This window comes from Tauraco erythrolophus, chromosome 5 (assembly GCF_009769465.1).
Source record: "Tauraco erythrolophus isolate bTauEry1 chromosome 5, bTauEry1.pri, whole genome shotgun sequence".
NCBI lineage: Eukaryota > Metazoa > Chordata > Aves > Musophagiformes > Musophagidae > Tauraco > Tauraco erythrolophus.
The window spans coordinates 69,090,859-69,104,753 of NC_141469.1; the positions used below are offsets into that span (position 1 = coordinate 69,090,859).

The window sequence follows — 13,895 nt, forward strand, 5'->3', positions numbered from 1 at the left end:
CAGCTGAGACCTGTCTGGCAGCTCATTAGTCTGACTTTATGGTGCTCTTCTAAATATATCTAAATGAGATTTGCCTTTTTCGTAACAAGATTGCGTTGTCTCCTATTCAGGTTTTGGTCCCCTGTAACGCTGTTTATTCTACTTCAGGACTTCCATACATGATTTTGCATTTATGTTTTTAATGTTTTCATCCTAAATGCAAGGGGGTTTTAAATGTTTTTCTTACTTTTCTCTTAAGCATACTTTCCCAGTTAATTTTGCCTTTTAGTTGTTGTGTAATCACATAAACTATACTTGTGTGCATACTATATATCAAAGTACAATGAGGTAACATGAGGTGGGAATTAAGAGATACAGATAGTAGAAAATCTGTAGGTAGAAGAGATATAGCTGGATGTTAACAACATGTCAGGACAACATTATGGTTAGCAGTATAGGCCTATAAAAGCTAGCTCACAAATTATAAACCTGGCTTGTTCAAATGGTGTGAGAATCTTTATGTGGGCAATGTGGCCATAGTCTCTACAATGCTTTTTGGGTTGTGACGTGTATGCTACATATAAAGCAAATTTAAATATGACAAGTAAACAATACAAAATATATTTCTGCACGAATCTTAAAATATAATAAATCTCTGACATGTTTAACGACACTAAGAACAAACGCATGAGGACAGAGCTGAGGTTCCTTCCCTGTAAAGTAATGTTTTGTTTGAGGACTTTCTACCTTCAAGGCAGGACAAGCTCTGATTTGCAGTGTCTGCTGTACAGGAATGTTGGGCGTGTTCCTTTTATTGTGATATGAAATGAACAGAAACCTTTTGTGGAATGCAATTTAACATGTATATTGAAGGCTCAAATTAAAATTGCATGCACTGTAGAAGTAATTTTCATTGTCCTTGCCAAATGCACTTTCCAGTTGTAATAAACAATCGTTCCTAGGGATAATATTAGATGAACCTCCTGTGAACCTACCAGGATAAGTAAACATTTTCTTAACAACAGCTACCCATTTCTAATACCTAGAGGGAACTTAAAAAGTAGTTAATTCCCTGCCTCCAAACACTTGCTGCTGTTATATTTGGTTAAGCTTTTTATAAGTATTCATGTATTTTGAGTAAAATGAGTAATTTTTTTAAAAGTCTGCAAACATGATGTCCTTTAATTATGGCTGACCACATCCCCTGTCATAGAAGAATGTACAAAAACTTTTTTCAGTTCAGAACAGCTGCACTTGTGTTGACTGTTTATTCCTTATAAACTACTGTCAAGTAAGAACTAGAGCTTTGTGTACAGAACAAAAAAAATCCTTCTGTAAATCATAAATGTAACAGATGCAAGTGTGTTTCCTGTATGCATTTTGGGTGTGGCTATAAGTGCAGTGATTAATAATCACAGTAACCCCCTTTGCAATAAAATTTGAGCAAACATTCATTAGACTATATCTACGTGCTCACTGCAGTCTGATTGTGGGAATCTCTTTTTGCATTGACTCATTTGTGCACTGAGGCTCTTACATTACTGGTTGTTTAATTACAATTATATTCCTCCTTTGAGATTATAATTTCACATTTTAAGCATAATTCAGATTGTTCTGTTGCAAATCCCTCTCCTAACTGAAGTAAGAGCTGTTCTACATTTCAGCCTACAACAGGTGTGTATACAAGGCTTGCATAGTATCAAAGTTTCAGTGAAAGAAGTTAATCTGTAGTGAGATTCTTTTGTTTCTCCCTTTCTGCTAAAGTTCAGCTAAATCTTGGAGCCAGACGTGGGGTTTTTTTGGCTGGTTTAGCACCATACCGCAAGCACAGGAGATATTGCAGGACTTTCTTCAAACAAAGATTTTATGACATTGGGGTGAGAGAAACTGTACTTCAGTAAATTATTTTGGGACTTCATTTTGCCTATATACAGTCCATTTTCTGCTGTTTTCGGCAGGTTCTTTGTCTATATAAACACACAAACATACTCTTTAGAAAGTGTGTATAGATATTAGTACGGCACATGGTCTGAATTAGACTAAATATTTTTAAGCATTCAAATAATACAAGAAAGAAAATTATCTACTAGAATTTAACTTTTTTAAGTTGCAGTTATAGTCCTTCTGTGTGCATATGCATGAGGTAAATAAACATCTAGTTAGTTTTAAATGTATTGCATATGTTTAGTTTGAGAATGTTATAATGCAAGTTTCTCTGAAGTTCAGAAATCAAAATATTTTGTAGTTGTTACTAGGATACAAAAGGTAGACTTACTTATTCTTATGGCATATATATATACTTGAGTGGGGAGAGCTCGCTGTGAATAGTTTAAAGTCTCATTTAGAAGAGAGAAATGTATAAACAGGAAGATAGTGTTCACTAAAAATTAAGGTTTTGGAGGTAGTTATGGTTTAGATATTACTCTGCCACAAGTATACTTTATAGGAACAAAACTCAGGGATTATATACCTAAAAGTAGTTTGCATATCTACAGTAATTGGAAAACAACAAAAAAGACAAATTATTCAAGGAAGGGACTCTAGATGGAAACTGACCTACTGATTTCACTTTGAAACTTTTTGTCATGGAGATAGTCTACGCCATAACTTGCTCTATACTATTAGACCTGATTCATTATAGACTGCTTTTAAAGGCCCCTTGTTCAACTCATTACATCAGGACATGCTTTCAAAATAAGGCTGAGCGTTTGGCTACTGAGTCGAAACATGTCCGAATCTTGAGAGGTCTTGCATTTCTTTGAGTCTTCTAGCTAGAATCCTGTCATTCAGTACTACCGCCACAAATTCCTGATGAAAGCAAATATATTAAAAACCCATGGCAAAGGTGGAAAGGCATCAAAACTTCTCTTGCAACTAGCGGGGTGAATCTGCAAGCTTTATGGATTCTAGGGGTTGAAGGGGTTGTGTGCTTCATGGTTTGAGACCTCTGCAGTTGCCAGAGATGCCGGTGACACAGCTTTCAAGTAGAATTGTGTATACTTCCTCTCTCTTTAATTAACCAAAAGAATAAATCAGTGAATGAAAGTTCTTGCCAAAAAGAATACAAGAATCAGTGGATAATTTTGTAGAATAACAAATACTTTCAGTAGAGGAGAGATGGGAGAGAGACATTTGGTAATTTTGTAGTGCTTACGAAATCCTGATGATGTAGCATGCACTGCTTTGGTGAGACCAGATGCACTGAAAAAATCAATAATTCCATGCAACTGCATCCAAGAAAGATAGTTCTCTGTATGTATATATTTCCTAGGAATAAAAAATGCTGCAACTGTCATGATGAGGTGTATTGACGTAAGGTCTTCCATACAGTACAGTACTATAAGCATTAGTTTTCTTTTTGCCTTTAAAATGAGTTAGTGTGGATTATTAGTGATACATGTGATCACAGGAAAAAGTAAAATGTATTTTTATACAACAGACATATATGTGTGTACACATACGTGATTATAGATATTTATGACAAGAGCTAACCAAATCACTGAAGTTTTTTGAAAATTACTTCCAGAGATTATTGTTATTGATGGCATCCTCTGAGAGTTTATGAACTTACTCTGGCTATGTGTCATCTTTTTCTTCAGAAGAGTGGCTCTCACGCCTATGCTGTGTATTTCAAAGGGTTTCAGGGTGCACAGGCTTCAGGCAAAAAGCTGCCATTTGCCAGAAGCAAGCTGATGGTTAGTGACATCCTGTGCTATTTCCATGCTGCTTGTTTCCTTGAGAGCATTTCCCAGTTGTTTCCAGCACAATTAGAATTCTGGGCCTTCTCTGTGAACTGCACAGAAACTGTTTGGGGAAAGATTTAAAACTTTTCAAAGAATAGATTTATCTCAAAACTTTAACCTGAGGAAAAGTTAGGCTGCCCTCAACGCTCTTTTACACATCTGTATTCTTTTATTCACACCTGTGACAGGCAAAGACAGAAAGGCACGAAAACATTCACTTTCCCTTGTGACCTTTCTGCTGTTGTCGGTTATGGAAAGGAGAGTAGAAATTATGCACAATTTGGGAAGCAATCCTCAAAGTGCTGTAACAAAAACATGGCTGTAGAGTTTGGAAAGCCATTTCTAACTGTCTTTAATATGTAAATCGGTGCAAGGCCGGGGATACTCAGCAAATAAGGTCCTCAGTGAGATAGAAAGCAAGCCCTGCGTGCATGTGAAGAGAGGCTGGACAAGTTTTTGATAGATGTTGTAGCACAGCATAAGAACAGAGGATTTAGAGAGCTTGTGAAAGGCAGAGAACCGGAGGCCCAGGAAGGGAAGAGGGGGCTGTCACCCTGCGTTCTGGATCTCATGTGCAGTAGCTGACTAAGTTGAGGAGGGTTGGTACCCCTACCTGTGTGTCATTGGACTCACAGAACCTCATGTCCCTGAGGCGAGGATAGCTGAACGAGATGTATATTTACTTTGGTGCCACTGTAGCTTAATTTACCAGACCTTCCTACCTAGCAGCCCTGGAGCTGCTGTGTCTCTCACACAACCATCCTCACTGCTGTGACTAACTTCAGCTAAAGAATAAGTGCTGCAACGGATGGGAACTGTGCCGGCCTTCCTGGCTTCCATCTCTGTCACATGCAAGTAAACATCCTCGCCTTGTTCCCCGGCTTTGGCAGTCTAAATTGATCATCTGCCTTTGCTCCTTCTTTATTTCATTCCTTTGCTGGAGGCACAAGAAGAGGATCCTGGAACTTGATTTCTCTGCTTAGGTGGCTGTGAACAGGCTCAGCTACAGATCATCTCCACATCCTTCTACATTGCTACTTGAACAGGACTAACATTTAGCAGTGGCGCAGGTTAATGTTGCACAGAGAAGATGTTTTTACAATTGACAGTCTTTCACAAATGGATTAGATTTTTCTACTGCATACACGTGAGCAAGTTGAATGTTGTGCTTTTTCATGTAAGTCAGGATTTCTAGAGGCTCTTCAAAATTATTACTGCGTGTACTTATGGGAGAAAAGAAACAGTTATTGTTACGCCAAGGAGCTTCTGTGTCCTCAGGGCAAACCCGGAAGGAGTTGGCTATCTGTTCTCCCTCACAGCTTCTAATGATGCTAATAGGAGGGCTACTTGTGATTATTAAGGAAGAAAACAGGCTTTCCTTATTGTGAGTGTTACAAGAATGTGCATGCACTATTATTTTCAAGAACGTATCTCTAAATCTAAGCAGGACTAGGAGTGTTCCTGTATAGTAATTAAAAAAAAAAAAAAAAAAAGCTGTAAGGATATTTCATTAGAAGAAATATGTTATTTCTTTCAAAGTACTGATCCTAGTTGGTTTTTGTAGGAGGGGAGGTTCCTCTGAGGTTTTCTTTGTCATAGAGTCCTTTCGAGTCTGATTAAAACATACTGATGTTTAATAGTTTCTCCAAACTGTGCCAACTGATGAATGAGCTTTCACTCAGAAACTACTTGACAATGTTTTCTTCAAGACAAGAAATAAAAAAACGGGGATTTCTTTTGTCGGGAGGGAATTATTTTAGACATATTATTCACTACTTTTAAGTGTCCTGTCATGCAAATATTTGACTCACTTGTTTTTGTTGTTCCAGTCTTAACTCATGATTGTGTTATTAAACATGAAATTCCTCGCTCTTGGCTGCAGCAAACTAACAAAATTACTTCTTGCCTCTCCTTTAACTGGAAGAGGGTAGCGTCAGTACCTTGAAAGTCCTATCCTATGAGACAAGAGCAAAAGGAAGGCTTTGCTTAGATCGTGATGATGCTTAAGAGCTGATCTGGTGTAGATTGCAGATGCGTGCTGTTTCCTTCTGAATTGCTTATCCTTGGAGCAGAGTCAGTGCAAGGAAAGAATGGATGGATAGTGGCAGAATGGGAAAGGTTATAACATACTGTCTCGTACCCAAACTTTTACGCTTTATCATTCTGAAACACTTCTGGATTCTTCAGATAAACCAATAACAAGCATCTAGTAAATATTTATTGTATTCATTCTCTCACAGAACTTGTGAGATCAAGGGATTGCCTTTGTGCTCATTTTACAGATTTTATAAGGCTATGTTACAAACCTGCATGCTATGAAATTCCTGGTGCCAGAGTGAATCTAAAAACATTTGTGTTAGCCATCACTGTGCTTTTGGTTGTGATGGCTTAGCTGTTGGAGGTCTGTGCTGTGAATAAAATTGCAGTTAAAGAAAAAAGGAAAGGAGAAATATTTTTTTTCAGAAAGATTACTTCGTATTTACGATACAGCCACGTACACAGTCATGCTGGCACAGCAAGGAGATGCTACTGCCAGATGCTTTACACTATGAAGCTGTGGCCTAAATGCTATGCTCAAGATCACACAGGAAATGTGTCAGAAGAAATTAATCACAAGTCTTCAAGTTAGGCTACATACTAAATCATCCTTTAGGTTTGAGCTTCCAGCTAGGTAATTTCAAATTCATTTGTTGCACATTTTGTTCAGATTTACTGCTTCACTGATGGTCACTTTCTCATTCTACTTTTAGAAGTATCCTACCCTTTCCCCTTTGAGAAAGAGGCTAGATGGAGTGGCTTTGATTCCTTTAATAGAGCACAACTAACATTATGAGCACACGAAAATGCATTTTACTCCCCAAGTTTTTTCTGGGGTACTGTTGTTATGTATAATATTCAGGGCTGGATAGTTTTGTGAAGTTAGTCTTTATATTTCCTTCCTTTTTTCCAAGCCCATATGTTAGACTGTTGCCTAAATTTGGTGTATTTGCTTGTCTTTTACACTTGTAAACACCTTAGGAGATTTCTACAAGGTATTTGTTTTGATAGAGTGAAGTACACATACAGAAATACAATATAAACAGACCTAATGAAAATTCTGTTTGATCCAACACTAATTGTCATTCTTGGCTGTGCTACAAGGCAGCAGAGCCCTATGTTTTCTGCTCTGGTTTTCATCCTGAATGATTTTAACTAACAGTAAAGATGCAACTGTTTGGCTCTATCTTGGTTTTAAACATGTTTATTCTTATTAAAGTAAATTGAAATTGTTTCCTGGGCACAAAACCAAAAACCATGGAGTGTTTTGTTTACTAGAGGAATGACATCAAAATACAGAACCTATTGTTGTATTTTTCAAATCTATCTTGACAGAAATTATTCATGCTCAAGCAAAAAAAAAAAAAGTGGTCTCAAACCTAGAACATTGTTATTAATCAAGGATATGCTACTATGATAGAAAAAATGTTGACTGTAAATTAGTATTTATTGTTGAAAAGCTTGGAGAACATCACTTCCCAGTAAGTGATCTCCATCAGGGAAGCTATTTTCGATAGCTGCTGTACCTAAGAAAGTGTCCACTGTCTTGGGTTATGTCTCCCCTGTCAGATAAAGAGACGTCTGTTATATCAAAGGTTGAGCTAGCTGACCTGTTAGGGGAGATATGATATAGTTCTATGAAGTAAGTTAGGTGATGCCAGCTATAGAATAGATGTACAGTTGACAGCTACTTCATTGTAACATCGTCTCCATGAATATTGTGCAGCAAAATAGCTAGTGCTCATTGGTGGTCCTGCTGTGAGGCTTTCACACCACCGTCCTGCAATGAAATTGCATCTTTGAGACTTACTGAGCGCTGATGTCAGTAGCACTGCACAGAAAGTAACTTGACAGCATCAGTTTGTGTCAGGAGGCAGCAAGGGTCAGAGTAGGAATGTCAAGAGAGATGTAGATTAAATTCTAGGCATATGGATTTTTATCTGAGATTATTTAATTGGAAGGAATTGTAATAGAAGTTATGGACTTGCTATAAAGTGAGGGAAAGCTCCGTTTTAGGGGCATTTCAGCATTTTGAAGTTGCAACTATGATGCTACATTTCAGAGTTATGCTGAAATTTTGTGCTTGCTTGTTCTAAAAGGTACATCCCGTCAATGAAGTTGAGTTTTAATTTCTTGCATTAAGTCATTTCTCCTGTTATCTCCTCTGAGAATAAAACCTTACTGCAGGTGTAAACATTGCCCATAGAACACGAAAAAAACTTTGAGAAAGCCAAGTGAAATTATACATTGTATAAAATTCCAAAATATAGTTCTAGTCAAATGAAGGAGTACCGTTTATGCTGCCCTGGACATTCTATTCTGTCAAGAAGGTTTAATTTATAAAATAAGTAGTACTGATTAGCAAGTAAAAGCAATGTAGAGTATAATTTGAATTACCATTTATATTAAGAAATTTATTGAATTGAGATTTCATAAAGGTTATTATGTTATAAATATAAATTACAGCACGTATAGCTTTATGACATCAATTATCTTTAATCTTTGGGACATTTTAACTGTCATCAAATTGGCTAAATTAAGGGATTATTGGGAAAAACATTCTTAATCTTGAGATTTTAACTACTTTATTCTAAAATGTTCATCTTCAAAGTTGTTCAATTTTGCTCTTTCAATTACTTTATGTTTTGGTTGGCTGTGAAAATGATTAGAAAGTGATGACAACTTTAATTGTGTTACCATTAAGCGGGGTGATTCACCATATCCTCGTAACATTTTAACTCATACAAATGCCTACTGAATCTAGAATAACATAAATCGATGGGGTAGTTCCCATATATGTATTGCTAAGTGTGCGTTTTCTAAGTCGTGAATGTGGAAATAGATTCCAGAGTAATGGATTTTCATCTGGAATCCATCTATTTCATTGGCAACAAAAATTCCCAATAGAAGTGAGACACCAAAATAAATTATTCAGCTGGAAACAAAATAAAAGATTTTTTTTTCCTTCAGGTACTAGTTCTACCATTTGATCCTTATTTTATTTTTCACCTTAGCAAAACCCCTACACCTTTAAACCAGGAAATATGACTCTTACAAATACATCATCGTGGAGAAAAACAGGAAGAAAAATTTTGGAATATTTATTTTTTTGACCATCTGAATTATAGTGTCACAGCACTATTTTGAAACTTGCTGAGTAGCATGTCTTGCTAAGAGCAAATATTAAATTATAGACCAGAATCTGTTGCTTTATTATCATAACCTAATAGATGGATCAACATGTTATTATTTTTAATGTGGGCAGTGAAGAGGAAAAGAAATGTTTTAACTTTTTGAAATCCACATTCATTCAGAATGGGAACCACCTACTTCACTCACTCTATTGAAAATTATGCTAGATTAGCAAAATGAAAATATGGTAAAGTTAATAGTAGCAGCACACTAGATCTATGGTTTGTATTATCTTTGCAAGGATCCCAGTTAAAAAGCAGCACAAGTCATTCTAGTAACTGCATTTCTTGAAGATGGAGAGCGAAAAACCCTTGAAGCAAAAAATAGGAAGAGCATGGTGGTTACTTTCATTTGCTGCCTTTTCAACCACACATTTAGCTGAAACCAAAAAAACATATTTAATTGAATTGAGAGCACAGAAAGGAAAATATAATTATTGGTATGAAATACAGCTGTCACAGGCATATGTATTTTAGAAAACTGCTGTTCAGTATGTAGTGTTTCAAGGATTGTTTATTAAATAATTTTTTCTTACACAACTGTTGTGTTTCTCAGCATCTTATCGGATCATTTTGAAAAGGTAAATGAATACAATTGAGCTGACAGTATAGATGCAAAAAATTATAGTATGTATACACTTCACATTAGAGTACTGAGAGTGCTATTTTGACACCAAGTGGTGTGAGGATATATCTATTTAAATATATATAAATATAGATAAATACATATTAATGAAAAATAAATAAATAAATAAATAAAAACGACGTGCAGACAAGAAATATGTTAGTTCACTTATTGGAAAAACTTTCGGTCCTCCATTCTTAACATTATGTTGTTAGGATTGTTGTAGGAAAATTCAGCAAGGGACCTCAGGAGGTCTCTAGTTTAACCTCCTGCTCAGGGTAGGGTCAGTTCTGAGGTCAGACCATTGCTCAGGGCTTTATCCAGTCAGGTATTGAAAGCCTCCAGTGATGTATACTGTGCAGCCTCTCTGGGCAAACTTTTCCAAAAACTGACTGTACTTACAGTGAATAAATTTTCCCTAAATCTTGTATGGACTACACTTGACAGCAGTGATGCATGTAGCACAATGCATTTAAGATAGAGATTTCTTGTTCTTCTCATCCCTTAAATCAGCAATATGTTCGAATTTTTCTTCATCCTCCTTACATGGTCTACATAAATTGCTCTGGTGTAGTACTGTGGACATAATGTCTGAAGTGATGTCTACCTATGGAAATGCCTAAAGAAACTTACAGTGGTGCAGCAGCAGGTTCCTACCTAGACTTCCCTTCCTGCCTTTTTTAATTACGAATCGATGTATATTTTTTCATGTAGAATGAGCAAAAGCAGAAAAGCCTAACTTTGCTTGAATTGCCTGGCACTGAGTACCCCTGATCAGTGGGTTTGTCAGCGAGATTTGTGTGGTGGGAAAGTACGTATACTTTTTCAGTACTCAATTTCAGCATTCAAGTACTTTTGATATCCTTGGGAACATGTTTTTTTTTTTCTTCTTCTTAAGGGAGAAGTAATTACAGTAATGCCAGATGTTGTTATTACTCTGTTCATTATCATTTAACCAGAAACATGATTCTTAGTACTATATGAAACACAACCGGTGCTTTTTTCATCTATGGATGAGAGTGGGAATATTTGCGATCTTTGTAGTAGGATATGTTCATCTATTACATTGAAAGACAAGAAGACAAAGATTGCGGCTAAGTTTCAGAGGACAGGCAGCATGTGAAATGCACGTTTCCTCAGATTTTTAGAGGGTTACAGTAATTGCCTGTAACGGGGCCATATTTTCAAATTACTCTTTTTGTCTATTTCTAAATTCTTGTCCGTCGCTCAGTGAACTTCTTCAAAGAACAGGGATAGTGGGATGCTATCTTCAAGGCTGGGAATGTAAGAAGTGGGAAAACTGTCTAGTGGAAATTTGTTTACAGTTGCCACTGAAGAATAATTAGGTACTTTTTGACTCTTGTCATTTGTCTTATTAGGTAAACTGTACATTGGAAACAAGCTAGCCACTTATAAACTTTCCCAGCTATGTAACTTCATAAAGTAGAGCACTTCATCAAAGCAGGTCCATTAACCCTCTGACTGGTACTCTTCTCTTGCCTTTGATTGCAGCACCACACGGAAGCACCTAGCCCATCATCGCTACCCCCATCAGCCTTACCGTTAGATGTATTGAACAATGCTGTTGCTGGATTTAGTACTGTGGAAGAACTTATCCGGTACCTTGAACCAGATCGGTGGCAACTGGATTTGGAAGATTTGTACAGGCCAACATGGCAACTTCTTGGAAAGGCGTATATTCATGGGAGGAAATCAAGAGGTAAATTACTCTTCTGTCTGGCCTTGCAGCTTTCTACAGGTGTGTTTTATTAACAAAGAAGCAATAATTAAGATCATTCTTCACCTTGAATTTTGATTCCAGTAAAGGAATACGTTAGAAATGCAGCAGAGACCATTGTCATTAGCTATTCTCACCATTATATTATCCGAAAAAGTACAATAACAAAACTCAGAACTTAAAGGAATTTAGCAGGTTAAAGTAAGAAAAGAAAAAAAAAAAAAAATAGAAGCAGATTAGTTAGCAGACTAACTACCCTAAAAGCAGGGTAGTTTTGTGTTGGGAACCTGAGAGATCTGTATTCTACAAAGTAGCTGGGCATCTTGGCTGGGCGACATAATCTAACTTGGTGGGTTTCTTTTTTTATGGAGGGCAAAAACTTTATTTTTTTGGGGGGGGTAGGTAATTTCTTACTCTCACTGTATCATGTGAACAACTAGTTTATTTCCTTTGAATTCTTCCAGTCTCTACACCTTACAGATTGAGAGCAATTAGCTAAATGTTTCTCTTCCATGATACCTCATGAAATCCTTGTGTCCATGTCCAGTTTGATCATGGAGTTATCAGCTTAATCAGGTGTAAAGTAGATTATGTGTTTCAAGACTTGTGGAGCTAATTCTTGTTTACAAGTCATTTTCTTCCATCTACATTTGACGTTCATGAGTTTTCTACCACGCATCATCCAGATGCTGCCCACTATTTCATGTTAATGAATTTCATGTGGATGGATAGCATGCAGGCAATACCTCCTTCCTTGCCCACCATACAACATGAAAACAAAAACATATGAGCATAACTGAGTAAACTCTCTTGACAAACGTAAACTAGATTATCATCTGATCAGGAAGAAAAGGGAGGAAGTAAAACATTTCAAAACTCAAATTTAAGTTTTTGACAGTTGGGGCTGTTCAGCCGGGAGAAGAGAAGGCTCCGGGGCGATCTTATTGCAGCCTTCCAGTACTTAAAGGGGGCCTACAGGAAAGCTGGAGAGGGACTTTTTAAAAGGGCATGTAGTGATAGGACATGGGGCAATGGATTTAAACTGAAAGAGGGGAGATTTCAATTAGATATAAGGAAGAAATTTTTCACTCAGAGGGTGGTGAGGCACTGGAACAGGTTGCCCAGAGAAGTTGTAGATGCCCCATCCCTGGAAGTGCTCAAGGCCAGGTTGGATGAGGCTTTGGGCAACCTGGTGTAGTGGAGGGTTTCCATGCCCAGGGCAGGGGGGTTGGAACTAGATGATCTTTGAGGTCCCTTCCAACCCTAACCATTCTATGATTCTTGGATCGGAGCCTAAAAATCAACCCTTCTACTCTACCTGTATTGCTACAGCTATGCACACAGCAACTAAATCAAGAGTCAAAGAGGAGTCTCTTTAAGAGATTCTCTTCTTTAAGAGTCTCTTCTCTTTAAGAAGTCTCTTTAAAAGCTTTCAGCGATGGACCATGCCTTCCAGATAGTCATTTAACACTTTCCTAGTTCAAAAAGAGATTCAGTATTTGCCAAATGTATGCCATAAGCATACAGTAAGTGGGAGAGAAACAAAATGTGATTTGTGAAACCTTACATAAACTAAAATGCAGGTGTTGGATAACATCTATATAGACAAAAGCAGCTCCCTGAAAGACATATCTTAGAAAGAAACTATCAGAGTAAATCTTTTAAAGACTTCTAATTAGATGCTGAAATAGATTTTTCCACTGAATAAACATATCACAGTATTGCCACATTTATCTTTAAGAGACCACCCTCAGACTGCATTACCGAGTGTGTAATGTAATAGCCTGAGGCGGAAAATGTGTCCAGTTGAGACGACATAGTATTAACTGTTACGTCTATTCAGTAGATACGGAAAGCAATTTTTTTTTCCCTTCTTTTTTTAATGTTATTCCTTCTAGTAGCATGTTTGCTGTATTTAAAAGCCTTTTTAAGAAATGTTTGGGACAAGTGCACGCCCTAAAATGTTTGATTTTTTCAAACTCTGATTCTATAATTAGATCAGTCTTATTTTTGCAATATTTCAATATAAAAGCTAAATTACTGTCCTGCTTTCATAGACACACGTTAGTTTACATCTAGATTAAATGAAAATGTAATTAGAAGTGTATGTTACTTTATGTAGAGAAGAGAATAGTATTGTCCTCTACTCCTACTTAATAATTCATATGAAAAGACTATATTTAGACAACCTAAATTCCACAGAGCGTCTGTGTCTGATGTTTTTTCTGGATAAAATGCTTCCAAAAACTTCTAGCCAGGAAAGAAGAAACACCAAGTTCAGAGGCTTTGATGTCTAAATATAGTCCTAAATTCTTTTATAATATTAAACATACTTAAAAATAAAATATATTTTGCTGTGCAAAAAAAAAACGATCCCATCGCTTCCCGCAGAAATTTATGAGTGATCATTAGACCATGTTCTGAAGTCTGCTTAAGAAGAAGGAAAGAGTCACAATCTAACCATAGTCCTTAGCAGATACTTTTCTGGTATAGTTATGTAACTTTTTTTCTTTTACTCATCATTTGTAACAGCTCTGTCCTATTGTAGGAGCCAGTAAGAGACTTACACTCCCAGGAACGTC

General features: G+C 36.7%; 1 protein-coding gene across 1 annotated transcript in view; it reads left to right on the forward strand.

The window, feature by feature from the left end:
- The window catches only part of PDGFC (platelet derived growth factor C), a 136,022-nt gene that overhangs the window by 117,014 nt on the left and 5,113 nt on the right, over positions 1-13,895 (forward strand). Inside the window, exon 4 of the mRNA XM_086612208.1 lies at positions 11,088-11,295. Within this exon, the coding sequence (XP_086468334.1) occupies positions 11,088-11,295 (208 nt within the window). The remainder of the gene's footprint in view (positions 1-11,087; positions 11,296-13,895) is intronic.